Source organism: Anguilla anguilla, chromosome 14, assembly GCF_013347855.1.
Source record: "Anguilla anguilla isolate fAngAng1 chromosome 14, fAngAng1.pri, whole genome shotgun sequence".
NCBI classification, from domain to species: Eukaryota; Metazoa; Chordata; class Actinopteri; order Anguilliformes; family Anguillidae; genus Anguilla; species Anguilla anguilla.
In genome coordinates this window covers 34,784,146-34,801,344 of record NC_049214.1, presented here as the reverse complement: position 1 = coordinate 34,801,344, position 17,199 = coordinate 34,784,146, and the positions used below count along the sequence as shown (strand labels likewise).

The 17,199-nt window shown below is 38.2% G+C and overlaps 1 protein-coding gene across 1 annotated transcript; it reads left to right on the top strand.

Annotated features, from left to right (window-relative positions):
* The first annotated feature begins 3,375 nt into the window (after positions 1-3,375).
* Positions 3,376-17,081, top strand: LOC118212382 (tripartite motif-containing protein 44-like). Its single transcript, XM_035390200.1, has 12 exons — positions 3,376-3,524; positions 4,469-4,522; positions 4,870-4,896; positions 5,913-5,945; positions 7,417-7,449; positions 8,570-8,596; positions 9,189-9,227; positions 9,928-9,966; positions 11,322-11,339; positions 12,731-12,763; positions 14,491-14,523; positions 16,935-17,081. Exons 1-12 carry the CDS (start codon positions 3,473-3,475, stop codon positions 16,946-16,948), a joined length of 402 nt encoding a protein of 133 aa, XP_035246091.1. The 5' UTR covers positions 3,376-3,472; the 3' UTR covers positions 16,949-17,081.
* The last annotated feature ends 118 nt before the right edge of the window (positions 17,082-17,199 follow it).

Below are 17,199 nucleotides of genomic sequence, written 5' to 3'. Positions count from 1 at the left end.
ACGGCAGACGTGAGCGTTCACATGCAGTCACAAGGCAACAGCACCGTCAGCTGAGCTCACATAACAGCTCTATGGTCCTCATTGATCCTTCCCAGACATCGTCAACAAAAGGATTGACTAAAGAGGAAAGTTTTGAGCTTATACTTAAAGACAGAGAGTGTATCTGAAGCCTGAACATGAACACACAGATTATGCCATAAGGCAGGAGCCCTCCAATTGTAATTTTAGATATCCTTGGAATTTTTGAAGTAGCCAACACCTTGTGAGAAACGCGATCTTGGAGGAGCGTAGAGGATAAGTAACTCTCTAAGATATTCTGTAGCCAAACCATTTAAGCCTTGTATGTTAGTAGAATTTTATAGTCAATTCTCAGTTTAACAGGCAACTAATGAAGAGATGCAAGCATCTGACTGATGCCCTAGTGGCCACAATCTACATTGTCGTACTCCGAAGTTAACCCTTTAGTACTCAGATGACTCATTGTTTGCTCTTGCAAACTGAAATCTATCAGAGAGATAGGTCCATTGGGGCAAACTGACTTTTCAAGCCTGCAGAGAAGAGCATGTTGATCTGTAGTCCCAAAGGCAACACTTAAGTCCAGTAGGATGAATACAGAATGAATGAATACAGCCACAATCCAGGAAGAGAGACAAATCATTCTTTATTAAGGCAAGGGCTGTCTCAGTGCTACGATGCTTCCTGAACCAAGACTGAGATCTCTCATACACTGTTAGCCTGTAAAAAATAAGAAAGCTGTTGAGCTACACATTTCTCAAGGAACTTTGCTAAAAAAAAAAGTAAAGTTTGAATGGTCAGAAAAATCAATTTTTATTTATTTAATTTCATGTCTTGAGTAGTGGCTTTTTTTCTGCCATCTTAAAGGATGTGGGAACATAGCCTAATGACAATGAAGAATTACTCATGTCTAGAATTGGTTTGCCAAGGACAAGCAATAACTCCTTCAGAAGCTTTGTGGGTATGGGGTCTAGAAGGAAGGTGGATGGTTTGGAAGAATAAACTAATTTCATTAGTTCACTTGGAGGTTTGGAAGTGAACATTCTAAGGCATTCTGCGTGTCTAGCAGGCAGCTGAATATTGTCAATACAGCTCTCTCTGATGTAGAAGCGAATATCTTTCCCCTAATTCATGTTATTTACCACTAATAATTATATTTTTTAATTGTTACTTCTAGATGAAACTGGAATTTGTGAGGTAAGTCTGGTATCATTATCAGTAGGTTCAGCAATTGTTTTGTAGAGCAACCGGGAATTATTCTTATTTTCTTGTATATGCTTGGAAGTAAGTAGTGGAAGTAAGAGGACCTAGCTTTGGAAAGATCATGCTTATAAGTACCAAGACTCACCAAATAGAATACCTGTGAGTGGAATGCCATTTGTGTTCCAATTGACAGTTTAACAGTTTAACTGCATGTGAGCAGTATACCAGTGGGTAAGTCACTTTTCCATAACTTTATTATTTTATAATGCAACAACTACGTCAAGAGTTGTACGCAGAACAATACCCAATCCTTCTGACGGTTGATTGGTTGACAAGGAACTAGCTGAAGCATCTAAATCCAAGATAATTCAGTGTAGATGTAAGTAAGTTCCCCTCTTATCTTTTTATGTGTTTGACTTTAGGCAATCAAACTACAAACCCAGATCCCTAGATTACACTACATTATGGATTCTTTGTGATTTTATTGTGGATACGTGTGTTTATTTTTAACAGTCTGCAACGTTTTGTCTTTGTTCTGTGGTTTCGTTTTTTATTATATTTTATTTATTATTATTTTTAGCAAATTGTTGTAATTTTATTGCTGTTTTTATTGTTTTAGTTTTCTTCCCGTGAACAGGGCACACATATGAAAGAGACCTTAGGTGTATGCCCTATATAAATAAAGGTTTATAAAATAATAATAATACATAAATGGCAAGTAACTGGCACAGAGTTAAATACAATAGTCATGTCTCATTCAATCTAGAATGTGCTTGTCAGGTAGTAGTAAATTACCAAGGAGCTGGAGCTAATTTAATCAAAAGGAAAATGGCACTGGAAGAGTGACAGCAGAAATGAAGAATGACAGGTCAGGTTTTAAGACCGTCACACAACGAATCACTCATTGAGAACAGCTACAGTATGAAGCAGTCTGCATGAATTTAATAACATTCTCCAGGAATTTATGGTATCTAGCTCGAGCCTGCAATGCAGTCTACGCTCGCAACATCACTTTCTGTAAGATGAAAAACTGGCATTGGTCACTGGCTGGATTACAAGAGCCGAGCATCTGAAGGATTCGATATTTTAAAGTGTTGGTGAGTTTTGTGGAGAGCTCTAAAAACTCTAAATAATCATGTCCGTCATAAATATCCTCTATGGATTGGAGCCACTGGGTGCATTCTAAGGCTATAAGTATATGCCCAAAGGAGGTAATCAGGTCAAGCTTGAAACAGAAATGCAAATATCCTATTTCCGCCTTTGAGTTTAAACAAGGCCAGCCATCACATCTCATACCATATTTGCCTTTTAACTGCCTGTAAGTCCTTGTGCCATAGAACAGGGGTCATCTCTCTTAATAAAAACTATCTCTGCTATATTTGGTCCCACATTCCAGAGTGGGCCCAAATGTTATCTCTTAAGAGTTGAATTAACACTGGACATTTTACTGTGTACTTTTCATGTGAAATGGATCTGCAGATCTGTAAATTAAAAAAAAAAAAAAACATTCTATTTGAGATTAATCCATATGGAGAAATCTTATAAAGTGCTATTTGAATATGTATTGAAAAAAACCCAATTAAATATATTACAAAATGCATTGCAGTATAATGATTGCAGTCCTATTGATAAATTCCAGAACACAAGCTCTTAAACTGATACACCACGTGAATTGCAAATAAGGCACCATAGAAAATTCCAATCTATCTTGCAAACAACAGGGTGTAAGGCAATATGATGACATCATGTCTGTACACAATCAAGGGGCTGTCCTGTGAAGGCCAGCGTGTTTTGGCTCAGGATTGTGTCCCAAAACATCTGACATTGTTGTCGATGATTAAATCGGCATTAAAACAAAATACTTTTTTTTTTTTTAATTCCGAACGGAAATGAATCTCTCTTTTTTCCATTGAGGGCATAAGCAGACAACCCCCACCCTGAGCTACCCCCCGTCCCCCACCCTTTCCGACACCCCAACTTCAAATAACAGGGCATTTAGCACAAAGGGCCGATGGATGTTGACAACCCATGCAACAATGGGTCCAATTCACAGCTCAGATAAAGACACAACTGTCCGATTGCTGGGGCACAGCACCGAGTCACCGTCAGGTAGAAAGGAACAATGGCGTGGCGTCTGTCCGCGCAAACCATGTGATGGGGAAACCAGTATAAGAAGCAGAACACAGAAAAAAGCCCAATATTTAATTCAGAACGCCATCTCACACCTTGGACACAACCACAGGACCGAATTAAGATGAGAACTCACATTCTGTTCCTTTTCTTAGCTGCTGTTGGGCTTCAACTTGGTAAGGAATTTTACTGAAAAAGAAAAGGCCTTCCTAAATGTAATTGTCACAATTGAAATTTGTTAAGAAAATATAACTTTTCTTCCAGTGTTTTAAATTTAATAAATATTTAAAATATAATTCACTTGCTGAATTTATAGAAATTAGCCTAATTTATGCACCCTTTAACATTTGGTTTGACTGGTAAATGCATGAATTAACTCTAGATCTGAAGCTATAGGGAGAAATGGTTCAATTGAGAGGATTCAGGATTTTTTAAATGAAGGTTTGAAGCACATTATATAGTTACTTCAAAGCTAAATTAAGACCTTATACATTTGTCTGTCTTTTATTAAAAGTGTATGTCTAAAAATATCTATTTCAATCCAGCTCAGTCATTGCAGTATAGTGGATTACAGTGTAGTTTGTCAATACTCTTTGTGGGTTACGTAGAGACAAAATGGCAGACAGATAAATGCAAACGTCTGTCACAGTGACAGTAAAGCAACAAGTCTCATAGTGAGATGGACTGCGACACCCACTCCAATTTTACTAATTAAACAATATTTAAAACCAATCAGACCCTTTCATTCTGCGCTCATTTCATGCTTCTTCCAGATAGAAGAGTAAAATTAAACATTGATAGTCATGCTTCACTTAAATTCTAGGGAGCATAATAACAAGTAACAAGTTTTTAAAAATAAATAACTGATTTGGTAATACATGTGAGGCAAGGTTAGGGACAATTCGGTTTCAATTCAGACAAATCGGGAAATTGATTGAAAAGCTGTTCATGAATTTTAACAAGCCCATAATATTCTATTAGGTTTTTTCACTGAATAAACTGAATTTCAGTTCATTTTGAATTTTCTGAACTGAAATGTAATCGACCACAACCTTGCATTGATGTAATCAACAAGTTTTATTGTTTCTGCGATAGTTTTACATTCTTTGTCTTCTTCTAGCCATTTCAGCATCCGTGGCATCGGATCAACACAGTCAAGATGAGAGCGATGAAGGTAATTTCTATTATAAGCAAAGGTATTGTAATTGTGATAATAGTAATAATCATGATCAATATCAGTGCACTCTCCTCTTCGCGTGGGAAATATCTATTGTTATGTCTGACCTTCATATTAGCATAACAAAATATTCAACGGCCCATGAAGGATACAGAATGTTATTGTAGTTTTGAATATCTCAGAACAGACTGCTGAATGTGGCTTACCATCAGTTCTGTTGTAGTCATTGTGTATCAAATCTGGAAATGACTGAAAGTGGTTCCTGTTGAAAACGTGTGCCAAATTATGATATGTGAATGTACTTTACCTTTTAATCCATTGTTTGTTCATTGTTTTTTCACCAGAGGACATCAGTGAACTACAGAAAAGAGGTAGCTCACCTGTGTTTTCCTGTATCATCTATTGTTTGCTTACAATATTAAATGTACTTTTTAAAGTTGCATTGGAGAGTGTGTGCAAAATTTTAAAATAACTAGAAGAGAAATTTGAGCATTTGGATGCATGTAAATCATGTTTGAGAATTTTTTCAAATGTTAGGTAAGATTTTGCAAAAAGATTCATATATATTGGTGCCTTGCCTTCATCATGAAATGGTGTTGTATGGTGAAACAGTCATATATGCTTAACTCTAGAGTGTCACTACAGCTGTACAAGCTCATTAAGGTGGAACTTCCAATCAATGCCTTTATTGGCTGCAGACCTGGGTCAAATACGTATTTGTTTTGGATTCAAATACTTTTCTGTGCTCTGTTGATTTTGACTGGTGTAACTGAGCCTGTCAACATGACCAGGCGACAAGGTTTGCACTTCTTGAGAGTATTTAATTGGTTCCAATACACCAGACAAGATCAGTAAAGCATAGAAAAGTAGTTGAATCTAAAACATATACGTATTTGGCCCAGGTATGATTGGCTGTTCCTCTTTAATTAGCTGTAGAGTTAGACATATAGGATAAAACACCATTTTAATCATGAAGGCAAGTCAAAACATTTTAACCATTTAGCATCATCTTAACTAAAAATGTTGCATGTGGATCTTTACTGAATACAATTATAAATTGTTTAAATCTATGCACCTTTGTTTTTAACCCAGAGGGCTGAAATAAGAATACAATACATTTTTATTATAAATGTATTAAAAAGGGACAATACGTCAATTCAACAGGACTTTATTCACATCGCTTAAGGGCCTACATTAAATCTTAGAGGGTTGCGATCAAGACAGCATTTCATCTTTGAAATCTGATGGCAAACAAGTCACTCTGAACTTAAGCCCACAAAATCCTCTTTCAACTAAACTGCCGTATTTGTTTAATCTCTGGAGCTATTGTGTACAAGCTCTCATATTCCCGGACACTGAAAGACACTTCTGTTGTTCTTGTCCTCAGATCAGATGGAATTTGATATGACTGAAACCGAAGGTGAGAGCTTGCATAAGAAATTCAGACAATGAGGCGGAGTACAAGGTGGGAGGGTGAGGCGAAAGCTTCTGGGTGGTGTGTGTTTACACACGGCTTGGTGGAACAAATGGAGCTTCAAATAAACAAAGTGATAAGTGCAGTGAATTATGTAGCTGACAAGTTAGCGTCTACCAACAATCTACTGCGACTAGTTTCATATCACACCTGCCCTTACAGACCTGAATCAAATAATTACTTAGAATAATTTTCTGAATAGGTAGCCTAAACTGTTTAGACGCTTCTAACAGACGATTCGAACAGTTCTAAAAGAAACATCTATTTTCACCAATATTCAGAACAAGATTATTCACATGATCATGCGTTTTTTTTAGTTAGTGAAATGTTTTGTAGGAAAATTCTGAGGGATCAGCAGGAGAGTTTTCAAATTTTATTGGCATTTAAAGAATTGAAAATATTTCAAACATGTGTCATGTTTGACACCAGTCCGCTTTGCGCATTGCTTGTTTGTTTGTTTGCCTTTCCGGTACGCTAAAAGAAAGCCCTTTGCAAAACGGTTATAAATACGTAACAGAACCAGAGGAACAAAACATCACTTTCGCCTCCCTAATCCCAGGCTGCCAGCACAAAGCCACATTGGCAGCAGTTCAGGACTCCGCTAGGCTCATCATTACTGCGCTAATACACGAGGAGCTTTAACTGACACACAGGACTTGAGCACCCAAATGATTATCATCTGACTTTATTTTAACTTACAAGCTGAATCAGTGAATGCAACACATATCTCAGCTCATTAGCGTTTGTGACTTGAATATAATGAGCAACTGGAATTTATTTATTAAAGACCTCATGGCCTTTAATAAATATATTCAGATTCCAGCCAGTTTGTCAGTGCACATATACACACGCAGACACACAAGTACTGTATATAACTTGAAATTATCCTAAAATGACTGTGTTAAAGTTGCCGCTAAAGCAAGACTTTTTTAATAGTAAATGACAATTTTAAAAAACTATCAGTAGTTTTAAATATTTGCACATTAAATTCTGTACTACCAGTAACAGCTGTTTGAGTTGAGCTGTCATGCATTTGGGCGGCCACAGGGTGACATATGGGCCCTGATGGCAGGCGACAGAGTGACCTCGGGCAGGCAGTGACGTCCACGAAGTGGGCCAGGGCCAATTACCCATGATGCATGCTGACGGACAGGCAGTTTCACACCTTCAGCTGACACATTCACCAGACTGGGAGCTCACTCTCTCTGGCTGCAGCACAGACATTGGCAAATAGGCCACTCTACATGCTCGTGCCTGTAACTGCAGTCCAATGAAGTCTGTTACAGGAAGAAACACACTGTATGTGTGTTTATGAGCCCAGCCATGCTCATTGAGAGGTGGTCAGGTGTAGGTGTGGGCAAATGCTGGATTTGCAAAAGCTGGTGAATGGAAAACATGTATGTTTTTATGTTCACAGATGATCAGAGCTACGAGGATGCAGCTCACCATGGTAATTAGACGCTCGTCAATGTATTTTTCAGATCATACTTACAGTGTGTCCAATGTTCAGCAGTCAGCACTTTTGTTTCAAACCAGTGAATGCTGTCATACGAAATGTGGCACACTTATCTACGCTGGAGTTTTCTAAAAGGAATAACGGTCCTTTATTCCTAAAGAAAAACCAAAGTCAGGAGAATTAAAATGCAGTGCAGTCTCACTTGTGCATCAGTCAAAAGTTGCTCTACTTTCATACTTCCCCCAGTAAGGGGAAAGCACTCATTCCTCAGTCATTCCGCTAGTAGGACCATGTAACCACCTGAGTACACTAGAACTACTGAAAAGACAAAGTTTTAACATCAGATCAGCATGAGAAATAATCACCAGTAATGAAACACAATATGCACTAATTCTAATGTGCTAGGCAAAATGTATTTGCTAGCAATCTTAGAAATTTGTATTGCATCACAAACAAAAACTGTATTTCATATGAACACCCCCCTCCACACACACGTACATGACCACACACACACACACACACACACACACACACATACAGACACACATAAATATTACATGTATTGAGCTAACATTAGAAATAGAAAATGAAAAATGAGTACTTGGAGCCTGTTTTTGTTTTTGATCCTGCGCTCATTTGGGGGCTCAGCAGGGCTACACACTTTTTCCACAACATACAGACAGACAGACAAACAGACAGACAGACAGAAGGAGCCACCTATCGGCCCAGGCCAGTTCAGCTGGCAGGAGCAGCGTGTTCCAGGAAACGGCTTCATGCGTATCGTTTTGTTTTTTTTCTTCACCTCAGCCACACTCAGGGAAGCCTTTTACCTCTGGGCTACCCGAACAGAAGTGTGTTATGCGCTCATAAATATTTTCTGTTTAAGCATGAATAACTGTCAATTTGAAGAAAAAAAAAAAAAAAAAAAACTTGCCATTTATATGCTTTTTCATTTGTCAAGGTTTTTTAATTTACCTTTTTTAATTTACCTTTACAAGAGCTAATTCCAGAAATATTTCCAAGCACTGTCATCATCACAGACTACATTGCTTATAAGGAGAGATCTGATCAACATGTTATTTATTTATTTATTTTTTTAATTTCCTTTTGGCAGAGGTGGATCGAGATGAATTCGCTGATGGTGAGTGAGCACCTGTCTGTTAAATGCCCGTAAAGAGCAAGGAGAGGCTGTTGTTGACGAATGATTTGTAGAGAACAGACTGAGCTTCAGGTGTTTTTTGTTGCATCACACAGTTAAAACTTAACAGGTAGCCTTTTGTAGTTATACTGTACATGCTTTTTAAACGATCATTTCTTCCCTTGAAAAAAAACATAAGTGGAATACATTGAAAATAATTTTAAATTAAAATATATTATTAAAATAATGTGACAATTCACAATATATGTGCAAATATACAAATTATTTTTTAATGTATATATCTTACAACTTACATATATCTTTTAAAAATATTTCACTGCTGTAAAATATATTTGTATATTTTTAGAAATGACCACATATTTACAATGTATTGTAATATATTTTGTTACTATAAGGGTTTTCCAAGTAAAACTGCTAATGATAGCTTGCACACTATAGCACAACAGCTGGATTTGTGACTGATCTTCTGTCTGGTTTGCTATGTATTTTGCTTAATTACTTAATACCTTTAAAAAATGCAACAGGACTTACAAAACCCATCAGCAATTTTCATCTTAATTCTTGTTTTTGGCAGAGGAGGACAATGAGACCCCACAAGGACCTGAGAACATGGGTAGGGGATCTTTGTAAAACAGGAGGGTGTAATTGGATCACAGATTTAAAATGGGAATGAATGGGAGTGATTTCCCTGCATGTAATTTTTATCAAAACAAAGAAAGATTTATTTCATTCGTCAAAAGTAAAAAAACACACTGAAAATAACGTGTGAGGACGTTAGTAAACACAGTAAAAAATGTTTAATTAATTACGAGTCCCAGGGGGATCACATGTACTCTATCAGATTAAAATTAATTATGTCAAAGTTGAACACTTTTTACTGTGTGAACATGTGACTGAATGCGTCCGGGAACAGTGAAGCAGAGAGAGAAACTCACAGCTGAAACATGTATTGCCCCCATGGGCAAATTAAATTGGCAAGTATACAAGTCAGTCTTCACATTGCTATATGAGTCTTTACAAATTCCATCCCCAATCCCAGGAATCAACCAATAGGAATGCAGACACAGCATGTGGCTGTATGATGATCATGCGCAATTAACGTCATATAGGTGCGCTGACATTAACCCTTTCTTGGGTTCAGTAAATGCAGCAATGCAGCAAAAGGAAGTAAAGCCATTATTTTGGGTAGGCCCTCAGCATCCAGAAGTGGCTAACACTAAATGTGAATTAGAGTGGGTGAAAGTGAACATCAGTAATTGCAGTTAAGTCTTGAAATGCACGACCATGGATATCCACTCTTGCCCTTTTCCTAGAAACTGAATCTGAAGCGGAATCTGATGAGGAGGTGGATGGTGAGTAATCACAAAATATCTTGTATTTTCTTTTCCATGCAGCTACATTTCTTTTCTACATTGGCGCTTCGTATGTGTGAGAGAGCACGTTTAATATATGCACAGCGCTCAGTGTTAAATGAACCCCTGACAGAGTAAATTTTACTGTAATAGAGTGCACGTGATCTCAACTGCCCTCAAATGACCTTAACTAAGAAATTTCCTGGAACAAAAACCAGCATAAACAGGGGTCCTCCAGGACCTAATTTGAGAACCGTTAAGGTTATTGAGAACAGGAGCTTTAATGACTTCCCTTAAACGTACTGTGACACAATGCAGGTTTGGCTCGTCGCAGTTTGCTCTATTTTTGAACTCGTTGATTCTCAACAAATGGGTCTGCTTTTGTGACCAGGTGTCCAAACTTTGGGCAATTGGTACCCCACTGATTTCCATATGCAGGTCTCGATGTACCCCGTGCCTTCATCCTAAAGGAATCATTTGTCTTACAATGATAGTTTGCAACAAGCCAAGCCTGCATTGTGTTAAAGTAAATTTAAAGGGAAAAATATTTTAAATAGCTTTCATTCATGAAAGGACTGGCTGCAAGAAAATCCAGGATAGATGAGAACCCATGTCTGAGTATCTGAAATAATTATTTGAATCATGTCTGCTTAGTTATAGTTGCCAGTTTTTTTTTAAATGTTATTTTATTTTTTTGTGTTCAATACCACAACTGCTAGATCAGGGGAAATATACCTTTGTCATGTGCCATCTCTGATTTGCCGTTTGATCAGTAACCCAGGACCAATTTAATACGGTACACTGTCCCAGGACCTAGACACTTAGCTCTCCAGGAACGTCGAAACAACTTTTGCATTATTTTCTCAGAACAGCACTTGCCATAGCAGCACAGATTTTCAGAGGGGCAGATCATAGAAGCTTGACATTTGACGCACACCTCCTGTTGATATTCAACCATTTCCACGTGTCACATAGTTTGTGTCTGAATCACTGGATCTGGTCTATGCCTTCAGCTAAGATCAGGGGAGTCAAACTCGAGCACTCCAGGGTCTACTGGTTTTTGATGTGTGTCAGCATGAGTGATTCATTTGTCATTGATTGAATAAAGAGACCAGATAGGACCGGATTCTCACGTGCTGTGTCTTGGACCCTCCTTCACGGAGTTGCCAAATACTGGTACACCCTGAAAAGTGGGCGGATTCCTGCCGGTGAACTGAACTGTGAACATTCCCCAGGGCACTGGTGCAGGTATAAGCTTGGCAGATGCGGCTGCCACTCAGGTGATTCGCCTTATTCTTAGGCCTGTATGACCTGGTCACTCCAGGTTTCTGAGCTTCTCTCTTTTTTTGTTGCAGGCATGATGGGAAAACAAGGTAAGGGAGACATGTTTTTGTCAGTCATGCACTGTTCCATTTCCTTTGAACATTGAACAAGGTCTACGCACCATTATCAAATGAAGCCCCATTCAGCAGACTTGTCACCTGACTGATCCTACATGTTGACTTTTTGCTTTACAGAAAGGAACATCCTCTTTTGAGATATGTAGGAATAATGATTAATTCATCGCAAAATTACAGATAAAATTGTGGCAATACACCAAAAAAAATAAGTACAACCACAAACAGATGAATCAGGTCGACCAAGTCTAAGATTATATTTTCCCTTGCAGTGTTGCAAATAATTAGAGACAATTTAACAGTGGGAGTAAGACCTTTTCTTCCTTTCCAAATGCCTAGCGTACATAAAAGATGTAAATAACATTTTTAAAGTTCTAAAGTACACTGAGGTCCTTAATAAGACATTTCCCAGTGCAAAAACTGTTTATTTTCCAGTCCTATGACCATTTGAGGGGATAAGGGGTAGGTGGGAGAGGGAGATTCTCAAAACATATGATGCTCACTTTCAAGGACCACATTCAATTGTCAATACATGAGCTACAGCTTATCACAACTGCAAATTAGTGTAAAAAAAGCGACATTTGACCCTTGTTTTGGATTGTTTGTTCAACTTTTTAGTTGATGCCTTTTGAAAGGTTGGGGATAATTCCACTTTAATTCACTTAATTCACAAAATGGATGGAACGTTTAAAAAAAATCTATTTGAACCCAATGAATTCATTAAATTAATTAAAATTCCAGAATGATGTCCACGATGTTCCATGGGTATTTTCATTTGATTAAGTGAACTTCCAAAGGGAAAGCAGTTTGAAGGCTTTCAGGAGAGGATAAACACATCGTTTCACGTGAGGTTTATTACGGCAGAGGGCTTGAGAGGGCTCAGTTAGAAAGGGAGGGAGGCTATAGCCTGGACATCCCTGGCGTGTGTCTGGATTACATCATTGGTTGCATATGGCCAATATGAATATGCAAGTCTGGAGTAGAGGAACACAGAAGCACCGTCCTGTCAGGTCAGCCTGGGGTACAAGGGTTACTACCGCATTGTTCCATTTTTTTATTATTTCTTTTTCTCTTATGGGGAGAAGGATAAGAAAATAACACATGAGTAGGTGAATCAATGATCAAAGGGAGATATATTAATCCAAAGTACACAATTTAAAACAACAACAACAATAACAATGATAGACAGCATTATATAATTTAAGCTGAATTTTAATTCATTTTGTGAACTGACTGAATTCTGAATTGAAATGTATTTGACCTAAACACTGCTTACTTGACACAGAATTTCAGCAGCATTAGAAATCTATTATTTTGCGAGTATATCAGTCAATAATAATTTTATTTCTTTTGTTTATCTTGTTCAGCTGAAGTTGACCCTGGTGTTGCTGCAAATTTAGGTAGGTTCAAAGCTTCAGTTTTCTTAATAGACTAAACAGTGTGCAAATCAGAATAGTGTTTCCAGTTTGATAATTAACTACAACAGATGTCTAATTTAAAATTTCTGTACAATTTTGAAATGGATACATGGGTCATGATTTTCATCATGTGTGAAAATGATAAGTGCGGAAATTTCTCTTGTATTATATTGTGTTATAATCAGTTGAAAATGAAATGTTTAGCTTCAGATATGCTTGTCTTGTCACAGGATTGTATATTCGCCTCTAGATGTTTCTCTTTCTCGTTCCATTGTATCAAATGGCTGGATCTTCCAAAAAAAAAAAAAATTCCACAGACAGAATCAAGAAACTTCCTTGATTCCCGCTTTGAAAATAGGATAGATTCAACTACAGGTAGAGAGGCAAAATAAGAAACTGAAAAATATACCCCAGTGAGGGTATACATTGAATGAGTTTTTGAAAGTTTGCTAACAAAAGATTTCCTTTGATTGTGTAAATACTCTCTTAAAATAACACGTCTCTGTGAAATTGGCTGTTAAATTTATGGCCCTCACTTGCTGCCAAGACGTCCACCAGTGTCTTGGAATGAGTGGTAATTTTGGGTCTAGCACAGCTGTTGACACTTGTTGTCTGCCGTCCTCCTCCATTTTCTGATGATTCAACAAACAGGCAGCCAGCTCTGCAGTCTGCGGTTCCAGAAGACAAAATGGGACGAAATGCCACAGACATAAAAAAAGCAGGAGGGCATGGCAAGGACAAAATGCACTTTTTAAACAAAAACGGACTCAGAAGTTCTCGATAAATAAATAAAGTTTGCGGTGAATTATTGAAAAGTTGACCCAGCAAAGGTTACAAAAGAGTCAGAGGGACCAGGCAAAACGTTAGCTGCCAAAATGTTGAACCAAATTTTTTAAGAACCCATCTCTTCTGAATATAGAACCGAAATTCTTTTAAAATGTGATATTCAGGAATTTTACAGCGGACTAAAGGTAAAGTATTTGAAACAATTATTTAGACCAGGTCTGTGAGGAGAACACCTGATGTAAAAATGTTTAATTATAAATTTAATTATAAAGTATACACTTTGTTGTACGTCGCTCTGGATAAGAGAGTCTGCCAAATGCCTGTAATGTAATGTAATGTAATTAGGCAGTTCAAAAGCCAGGGTGTGTGTTGTTTGCAGTTTATACTCCTCTTGTGAATGAAAAACCATCATAATTGTTCAGCTTTTCAAGCATAGTCAGTTCTCTGCAGTTCTAACCAATAGGGCAGGACTGAGTACAAAAGACAAATGGTGGCACAATGTTGAAATGGTTGTAGAGTATTTTTACTCTAGCTCTGGACTTAACCTTTCACTTAGACCTCTGTGAGATGTTGTGTCATAGTTTACCTGTCGAGCCAGTTGAGGTGTTTGTGTCATGCCTTAGGCTGCCTATTGACACACCGGGGTTCCCTGGAGAAAGCAGTCCTCAATGTGACTAACCTGCCATTAATGTTCATTGTCAGACTTCTTATCAGGCACTTATAGGCCTACTGTACACAATATACTCCACACACTGAATACAGGACACATGTGCCAGCGGGTCACAAGAAACTTCTGTAAATATCTAAAATATCCATCATTGCATGCAATAACTCTCTGGGCCAAATACACTAAAACTTAAATGATACAAAAAACAAGAAAAAACCATAAAGTGACCATTTAAATGTGCCTGGTCTCTCCACAGATGACGTCACTGAAGAAGATGACACGGAAGAAGGTGATTAGCTCGAATTTGATTCGTCTCCTCGGCTAATCCCTCAACCACAACACAGAACTAAGCACCCTGTCCCGTTGCTTGCTTGTTGCGTAGTCTACTGATGGTGTGGGTCAGAAGCTGTGAATTAATAGCCCGCATATTTCGCAGATTTCCCAAAATACTAGTAAGTGTGAATGGATGTCAGTGACCCTGCTCTGGAGCAACTCCTCCATCTTCCAGACACTCGTTTGCAGACCTGCGTCATGTGGTTATTTGAAATATTTGAACCCTTTAAAAGCAAATGGGCCGTATGGGTCGCGTAGAGGTATAAACACTCACCTACCACCGCAGACACCCGGGTTCAATCCCCAGCAGTGGTACTTACGGCTTGGTCAGATGTTCCTACGAACATAATTGGCAGTGTTTGCAGGTGGGAAGCCGGTGAGGGTATGAGTCCTGATCGTTGCATTAGCGACTCCTAACGGTTGGTTGGGGCACCTGCTCAGCAGGGAGGGAATCTGATAGCATGAACTTCCGCACGCGTTACGCTCTCCCAGTGAAACTCCTCACTGTCAGGTGAAAAGAAGCGGCTGGCGACTCCACATGTATCGGAGGAGGCATGTGGTAGTCTACACCGTCCCCAGACCAACTGAGGATAGCGCATCGACCAGGACCGTGATTAACACAGGGAGTTGGTATAATAACTAAATTGGGGAGAAAATGGGAGAAAAATGACAAAAAAAACAAAAACGTAATACTCGTCATTAGGCCTGCTAACCTCTTTAAAAGAAGCATCATTTTCCACCAGTATATATGATTCCAATTAAATTACATTAAATTACATTTCCTCTTCATATTATATTACCTTTAGACAGTAATTTGATTAGTAGAAAATTCTCTGATCAGATTTCACCGCCATCTAAAGGGTTAAAAGTATTTTGAAAAACGTAATTGACCCAGGCTGACTTTGTTTGTTCTTTGTTTATGACCATCTGTCTCGCTCAGTCTTCTTATCTTGGAGACTCAGGCGAGGCCATGTTCTTTCTTCATATCCTGGCATTGCAAACTTGTCTCTTCAGTGCCTGCTCAGACCCATTCTAAAGGACTGATTTTGCTGCTGCGTTTAACCTCTGGCTGTTGATGTGATACTCTTAAAAAGGGATGGAATTTGGCTCACGAGCTGTTCCAAGTATTGGTACTACGACAGTCCTCTCAAAAACAAAATAAACAAGTTTGATTGTTTGGTACACTTTAAAGTAGCCTAACATGCGCAGCTTCCCAATAGTTGTTTATTTAGTTTCTGTTTTTAATTTGAAAACTTTGAATACTTCAAATAATTAAAGTACTATTGTTTTTCAGAACCACATTAAGATCTAGTTAATGCCTAGTCAGGTAAATGGGTGTAGCAGCTGTCCGGTTGTCATTCTAAATTTACACATCACCATGTACATTCTGGTTTATGTTTATGGAGTGATTTAACGTGTCAGCTAGAATGCAAATTGTTGGTTAGCATAAATATAAAAGGATTACATGCGTTTTAAATTGAAGTTAGCCTACTACAATTGCTAGGGTATTCCAATAGGGCGTGATTATGTGCATATACCTCATGATTGGCAGAACTGGATTGGTGATTCAGTGTGTAATAATCGGAATGCTCTTTTAAGTCAGAGCCATTGAGGCATATTTTTCATGGCACTTTGCTGTACTTAGTCCAGCGGCATAAACCTGCGACATTCTCCAGTCTAGTGTGTGTGCATCCTTCAGTGTGCAGTGAAATCATATTCACTTGGGTACATCATTACATTTTTAAACCTGCAACATTCTCTAGGGCGTGAGAATCCTTCAGTTGTGCAGTGAGATCATATTCACTCAAGTACATAATTACATTTAGAAACTGGAAATAGGCCAGTGATTTCCATTTATACTGCCAATGGTAGCAGTGTAGGAACCAAAATGGCTTCCTGAAACTGTTCCCTTTAAGACCAATCTCATAAATAAGAATTTAAAAAGTCAGATTTTAAAAATTGCTATCAACAGGTCTACTAGTGTCACTTGACTGATACCTGTCTTGAAAAACTTGCGCAACAAGTGACAATTGTTAGTAAATAGTTTCTTATTTACACTCACTCTGGAGAGGAGTTATATTTGGAATTTATAATAATAGACCACAAACCAGACTATTGCCAGACATTATGTAATTTTCCCTGTAGCTTGTCAGTATTTATTTTCTAGTCATGTCCACATTTCCTATGACTGAAATTCAAAAAGAAATCAAAAAAAAGTTACACCCCTAAAGCAAATACACAAACTAACTCACGTGGACCTTCTGTGCGAGAATTCAGTTTGCTCAGGACATAAAAAGGAACCTTTCAGGTAGCCGATGTTGAGTGTCCTTCGGCAAGGTGACATTGCGATGCATCCGTCTCTGGCAGCTGAAGAGGAGTGAAGGCGAAGGACAAGGAAAAGCACAAGGCCCCAGCACCCGCCCTGTTCCGTACCTTTCCACAGGAAGAGCGATGGACCGTCTCCCTCAGCCGCCTACACCTTTCCCAGTCAATAAAAACAATACCGGCCTCTGACTCACTGCTCTCTGACTTCATTACTGTCACACTTCATTTCATTTATTTATTTTATTTTTCAGTACTGTGGTACTCCTGAAAACTTATTTCATCCAACACGCACACATTACTGAAAACA

Bases quoted from the DNA above. Each gene is read 5' to 3' on its own strand.
- LOC118212382 (XM_035390200.1), top strand. From the start codon at position 3,473: ATGAGAACTCACATTCTGTTCCTTTTCTTAGCTGCTGTTGGGCTTCAA. The intron at 4,897-5,912 runs GTAGCTCACCTG...TCTTGTCCTCAG, and splicing joins CAGTGAACTACAGAAAAGAG to ATCAGATGGAATTTGATATG. The intron at 8,597-9,188 runs GTGAGTGAGCAC...TGTTTTTGGCAG, and splicing joins TCGAGATGAATTCGCTGATG to AGGAGGACAATGAGACCCCA.